The sequence below is a fragment of the Bidens hawaiensis genome, unplaced genomic scaffold (genome assembly GCF_021521415.1).
Source record: "Bidens hawaiensis isolate Kalapana, Puna unplaced genomic scaffold, B.hawaiensis_p1.1 tig00000190_1, whole genome shotgun sequence".
NCBI classification, from domain to species: domain Eukaryota; kingdom Viridiplantae; phylum Streptophyta; class Magnoliopsida; order Asterales; family Asteraceae; genus Bidens; species Bidens hawaiensis.
The window spans coordinates 3,589,886-3,597,004 of NW_027491020.1; the positions used below are offsets into that span (position 1 = coordinate 3,589,886).

Consider the following 7,119-nt stretch of genomic DNA (forward strand, 5'->3'; position numbering starts at 1 on the left):
GGTCTGCGTGCTCGCGCCCCTCTCGCGCCTCTCTCGCGCCTCGGTGGTGTGGTGCTCGCGCCCCGGGGCGCGAGCGGATGGGCTCACGCGCCCCCTCTCGCGCTCCACACCCCTCAGCCTAATGTATTGTTGTATTTCTCTCTAATGGCGGCTCCCACAGAAAAAGATAATAACAATAATGTGTTGTACGTCTGCAACTTGCGGCTCCCAAAGAATCTTTCCCTGACTTCCCTCTTTGACGTCTGCCTACCATACCTATATAATAATATTATTAGGTCATTAGTTATGGTCTTGTGAGGTGGGCCGTAACACCATTAAATATAAACGAACCATATGAAATAAGTCAGCCCATGATTTCAAAGGGTTATTAAATCATTACTTTTTCTTTCTTATTTGGTGATACAAACCAACAGATGCTTTTTTTTATTATGACATATTATTTTAATTAAACTAAATAAGAGTACAATTAATAATATATAAAAACACATTTATGTTTATATCCGTTGGTTTCTGTTTGGCTTGAAAACATCATTTTAACTCATTGTCATTTTAAACCTTTAGAATTCAAATATGAGCCAAACATAAATATATTTAATAAAAACAGAGCTTAAAAGTATTTAAAAGTGTAAGAAATATTGATAAAAAAATATATATAATTTAGACCACATCAAATATCCTCACACTTAAACCTTTTTCGTCCTCAAAAAATATATAATGCAATGGAATCATAATTCAAGATCGATCTTTAAAACATATAGGTTATCTTTTAAGCATAGATAAACGCAAAGACCGCGATTGCCGATATTGTTGTCCACTTAAACCCAGCCACCAGCCTATCAAGCCCCCATTTGCATTAAACGTATTAAGTGCAAAAATCAAGGCTACACCTACCCCATCTTAGACAAAGAGAGCTAGAAGAATTAGAGTCGAAACAAACTGGCTTGACAAATCACCATAAGCCCAAGGACTCGTTAATGGTACTAATTAGATGCACTCGGTGAACTTTTATGGATGAATGGTCATGTGGAAGTCGTACGAGCTATTCCTAAATATTATTGGACTTTGTCCTATAAATTCCTAATTTGATATTTATTGACTAAGAACCTTCGAACCCCAATAGTGTATCCTCAGAGTCACTATCTCCTTGGTAACACGTAAACTCTAAGTCCCATCTAGTATGTGCATCTTTGGCCTCTTTTACTAACTTTAAGAATGCTTCTTTAACATTTTACAATACATAACTTCGTTCATAAGCATTTGCTTTTCTTGAACAACTTTTGAGACTACACAAATATAACTTGAAATACATACTTTTCTTTTTCTTTCTTTTTTTTTCTTTTTCTTTTTTTTATATCACCCTAAATATATAACTATTTTCTAAGCTTGTAAAAAGATGGACATGTGGTGTGTGCTAGTTTGTGTGCATCTAAGTCTTACCATCTCAAAGTTTTTAGATTTTGGTAATCCTCCCTAAGCATCGAAATTCGGTTTCACCGTTTTTTCAAATTATTAAACATATAAAATATGCTAAAGAGGACTATCAAAGCTAGTTGGGCCTACCGACACATCCCAAATTAAGTGCGCCATCTTTTATTTAATCTCATATATAATAGTAATTTTAAAAGATCAACTTTAAACAATAATATCATTTTCCATATACGCAAAATAAATTTTCGGGACATTTTTTAAAGTTTTTTTTTAAACTCTTTTTTTTCGTTTTTTTATTTATCTATTTTTTTTGAATTTTTTTTAATAAAATACTAAAAAAAACGTCGATTGCCCATCCCCACACTTAAATTTCGCATTGTCCTCAAATGGAGACAAGAAAAAGACAAAAATAAAGCAGAAATAAAATAAAGCATAAAGAAAATGGAACAGACTCCCCTGGTAATATGGCAATGATTTGCATATGTCATGTTCCGATAAAAGCGACCGTATAGCATTTCATTCGCGGCCGCAGCTGTTGGGTACCCTCTACAATCAAATAAGCTCAGAACGCCCCTGTCCGAATGGAGATTGAGTACGAACGAAAGTATCCAAACCTGCAAAACAAAGCTCAAAGAACCCAAGCAGACATCAAACAGACTCTAAAAACTTAAACTGACTAAAAAAACAAAAATAAAATATAGCAAATAAAAATTATAAAAACTCTACACTCGGGTATTTCCCGAGGCCTATCCCTATCAAGCAGTCAAAGTAGGGATGTCGAGAGGAAATACATCTTCCTCAACCAAATCAGCCGACCCACCGATATAATGCTTTAACCTATGGCCGTTCACCTTCCACGCTCTCCCCTCATGATCAACTAACTCAACAGCACCGTGCGGAAATGCCGCTTTCACTGTGTATGGACCAACCCATCTCGATCTAAGCTTACCTGGAAATAACTTTAGACGGGAATTATAAACCAACACCCAATCCCCACACTTAAAATCTTTCACTTTCCTCAACTTTCGATCATGTAACGCCTTCGTACGCTCCTTATAACTCCATGATCTCGCATACGCCTTATCTCTCAGCTCCTCAACCTCATGAATTTGGAGATACCGGTTTTCCGCAGCTTGGGTCAGGTCAAGATTAACGGATCTCAACGCCCAATATGCTCTATGCTCTAACTCAACCGGTAGATGACAAGCTTTCCCGTAAACCATCCTAAAGGGCGTGGTCCCAATAGGCGTTTTAAATGCTGTGCGGAAAGCCCAAAGTGCATCATCCAACTTGTCGGACTAGTCCTTTCGGTTCTTGCCAACAGTTTTCTCCAGAATTCGCTTTACTCCTCGGTTTGCATTCTCCACTTGCCTGCTCGTCTGTGGATGATAGGCGGTGGACAACCGGTGGGTGACCCCATACCGTTCCAATGCCTTCTCCATCTGGGCATTGCAGAAATGTGTGCCCCTATCGCTGATCAAGGCCTTGGGAGTACCAAACCGACAGAACAACCTCATCAAGAATCCCACTACAACTCGGGCGTCGTTAGTGGGCAAGGCTTGAGCCTCAACCCACTTGGAAACGTAGTCGAAAGCCACTAGAATGTATCGATCCCCTCGAGAAGAAGGGAACGGACCCATGGAATCAATGCCCCAAACGTCGAAAACCTCACAAATCTGAATGGGGTTTTGGGGCATCTCATTATGGGATGAGATGTTACCAGTGCGCTGACACGCGTCACACTGTCTGACAAACTCGTGTAAGTCTTTGAATATCGATGGCCAATAAAAGCCGGAATCTAGAACTTTCCTAGCAGTGGAAGATGAACCATGGTGGCCTCCAGTTAAACCCTCATGATAATGCCTAAGAATCTCATGGCCCTCTTCCCTACTCACACACCTTCTCAACACTCGATCGGCACCTACACGAAACTAATACGGCGAATCCCATATGTAGTGGCTGGCGTCTGCAAAAAACTTCCTCCTCTGCTGATAACTCATGCCTTTGACCACTACTCCTTCAGCCAGATAATTTGCAATATCGGAGAACCATGGCAGACCCTCCTCTTCAGCACTCACATACAAAACTGGCTCTCTCTCAAATCCTACTCTCACCATCATCAACGACTTGTGGGGAAACTTATCCCCGATGGAATCCTCTCTAATCTCCTCTCTCTTCGGATCCTCCAGACGTGATAAGTGATCCGCAACTACATTCTCCGCTCCCTTTTTATCTCTAATCTCAATATCGAACTCGGAAAGCAAGAGAATCCATAGTATCAGGTGAGGCTTGGCATCTTTCTTGGCGAACAGGTATCTCAATGCCGCATGATCAGTATAAACGATGGTTTTGGACAACACGAGATAAGAACGAAATTTGTTGAACGCAAAGACCACTGCTAGAAGCTCCTTCTCAGTAGTCGTGTAGTTCTCCTGAGCATCATTGAGGTCTTACTCCCATAATAGATAGGATGGAAGTGCTTGTCCTTCCGCTTACCTAAAACAGCACCGACTGCAAAATCACTAGCGTCGCACATGAGCTCGAAGGGTAAGCTCCAGTCGGGTGCTACTAAGATAGGGGCGTTAACTAGCTGCCCCTTGAGAAACTCAAACGCCTTTTGACAATCAGCATCAAAGTCGAATGCGACGTCCTTCTCTAGAAGACGAGTCATGGGCCGGGTGATCTTAGAAAAATCTCTAATGAACCTACGATAAAAACCCGCATGCTCGAGAAAACTACGAACGTATTTCACACTAGTCGGTGGAGGAAGTCTACTGATAGTGTCGATTTTAGCTCTGTCTACCTCAATACCGTCTCGCGAAATCTTGTGCCCGAGCACAATGCCTTCAGTCACCATGAAGTGGCACTTCTCCCAGTTCAGCATCAACTTAGTCTCTATGCACCTCTTCATCATCCTCTCGAGATTAGAAAGACATTGATCGAATGAGTCCCCATATACCGAAAAATCGTCCATGAAAACCTCCATGGAACTCTCGATCATGTCCTGGAATATCGCAACCATGCAGCGCTGGAAAGTAGCCGGAGCATTACATAACCCGAAAGGCATACGTTTGTACGCGAAGGTACCATATGGGCATGTAAAAGTGGTCTTTTCCTGATCCTCATGTGCGACCGGGATCTAGAAATAACCTGAAAATCCATCAAGAAAACAGTAAAACTGTCGTCCCGAAAGACGCTCCAACATTTGATCGATGAACGGAAGAGGAAAGTGGTCTTTCCTAGTAGCGTCATTAAGTCTCCTATAGTCGATACACACCCGCCAACCTGTGACTGTCCTGTCGGGATAAGCTCGTTACGTTCGTTAGTGACAACTGTCAGCCCTTCCTTTTTAGGGACGACCTGAACAGGACTCACCCATGAAGAATCGGAGATAGGATAGATCAGGCATGCGTCGAGGAGTTTGATAACCTCCTTCTTGACTACCTCCGACATGTTAGGGTTGAGCCTCCTTTGAGGTTGGATTACAAGCTTGTACTCATCCTCTATGAGTATCCTGTGCGTGCAAAAGTTCGGACTGACGCCCTGAATATCCATGAGTTTCCACGCACTAGCCTGTTTGTGTGCCTTGAGCACATCAACCAACCTCGATTTCTTATCATCCGTCAACTGAGAAGAAATGATGACGGGTAAATCGGCGTCACCGTCCAAGAAAGCGTACTCCAAATGAGGAGGTAGCTCTTTAAGCTCGAGGGACGGTGGCGCCTCAATCGATGGTCTCTCCTTCGGTCCCTCGGTGCTATCGGCAACCATGAACACCTCGGGGTATTCAAGAGGTGAGCTAACAAGAATGCTCAGGTCGTGTTCCGTGGGAACATCAACCTCGTCCTCCTGATTGAGCAAATCTGCTTCAGAGATGTAGTCAAGACAACGCTCGAACTGAGATATGAACGTGTCAAGAAAGTAAACAGAATCGTCCTGACTACTAGGGTTCCTCATCGATTTGACGACATCGAATGTGACGTTCTCCTCTCCTACAAGAAGAGTAATTTTTCCATCGAAGACGTCAATAAGCGCTTTAGCAGTGCGCAGGAAGGGTCATCCCAAAATGAGTGGGACCTGATCGTCAGCCTCCATGTCGAGAATAACAAAATCCACAGGAAAAATGAATCTATCGACTTTAACGAGAACGTTTTCCACGATTCCCCGCGGATATTTGACCGAGCGGTCGCCCAAGGATAAACTCATGCGCGTCGGGACTGGCTCGCCAAGGTCTAGCTTTTTATATAGAGAATATGGCATCAGATTTATGCTAGTACCTAATCGGCCAACGCGTAGCTCTCAGTTGAGCTGCCAAACAAACACGGGATCGTGAAGTGTCCCGGGTCTGCTAATTTCTCCGGCAGCTTGTTCTGGACTACCGCAGAGCATCCTTCATTTAGACAAACTGTCGAAAGTCCATCCAGCTTCTTCTTATTAGAAAGAAGATCTTTTAAGAATTTGGCATATTTAGGCATATGCTGGAGTGCCTCGACAAACGGAAGATTGATTTTTAACTGTTTAAACATGTTCAAGAAATGTTCATATTCCTGCGCATACTTTTGCCGCAGAAGACGAGCTGGATACGGAACACGAGTAAGATCGACATCAGGACTCTTCTTATCTTCAATCTTCTTCTCAACAATTTTCTCTGCAGGAGACTCACCGTTTGACGCGGTACTTGCGGGGACTCTCCTCTCGTGCGTCCTCATAGGAGTCTCCATCTCTATCTACTCGTCCACCGGCTCTTCATCATCTGCCGGTGAATGCTCTCGATCACCTCCTCTGCCACTACGGGTGGTCACTGCCTTCAACTGTGCCTTCGGATTAAGCTCAGTGCTTCCCTGAAATGCTCCGACCTGTTTATTAGGTAGCATCTGCTTCATCATCTCATCCACCTTTCTAGACATCTCCAAAAATGACGACTACTGGTTCTTCAATAGGGTGTCGTGCTCAGCCAGTCTCTGCTTTGTGTTGTTATCTCTGTCAATAAGGTGAGAAAGCATGGTAGATTGCTTAGTTAGAAGCTCCTTAAGATCCGGATCCATGCCACTACTCTTTCCCGCACTCGAACTTCCTGCTCCTCTGGGTTACTAACATGCTCCTGCCTCTGCTGAAAACCCTGAGCATTACCTCCCGACCTCTAACCATAGTTGGAGTTATTTCTCCATCCTGAGTTACCGTAGGCATTCGCTCCTCGATTCTGATTACCCAAGTAGTTCACCTTCTCCTGTTGATCGACTGGACAATCAACTGTATCGTGCCCTCCGCGACAGATTTCGCATTTCTGAGCGATCTTCTTCAACTCTCGGATATCCTTCTGCTTTGCCTCTAAGGCAACCGCGATGCTAGTATCATTCGAGACCTGATAAATGCCTCGAGTGGAAGAGGTGGTGGTTTTAGAAGTACCTCGGGCGGACGGCTCTTGCTGTTCGGCTAGGGCAAAACTCTCAAACAACGACTCACACTCATCTATATCCAGCTTCTCTAACATGTTTCCTCCAGCTGACGTATTGAATCTCTTCTGCATCTCAAAAGTCAGCCCATTATAGAATTTCTCGACTACAGCCCATTCGAGTAGACCATGCTGGGGGCATCTACTAAGCAGATTATGGAACCTTTCCCAAGCCAAAGAGTATAGCTCGTCAGGCTCCATGCGGAAGGAACAGATCTGATCACGAAGTCGCAAGGCTT

At 43.5% G+C, this 7,119-nt stretch overlaps 1 protein-coding gene across 1 annotated transcript; it reads right to left on the reverse strand.

The window, feature by feature from the left end:
* Window positions 1–2,183: 2,183 nt before the first annotated feature.
* LOC143586235 (uncharacterized) lies at window positions 2,184–2,651 on the reverse strand. Its single transcript, XM_077067851.1, has one exon. It carries the CDS (start codon window positions 2,649–2,651, stop codon window positions 2,184–2,186), a length of 468 nt encoding a protein of 155 aa, XP_076923966.1.
* Between the last annotated feature and the right edge of the window lie 4,468 nt (window positions 2,652–7,119).

Coding starts and splice junctions, on each gene's coding strand:
- LOC143586235 (XM_077067851.1), bottom strand. CDS start 2,651: ATGGTTTACGGGAAAGCTTGTCATCTACCGGTTGAGTTAGAGCATAGA.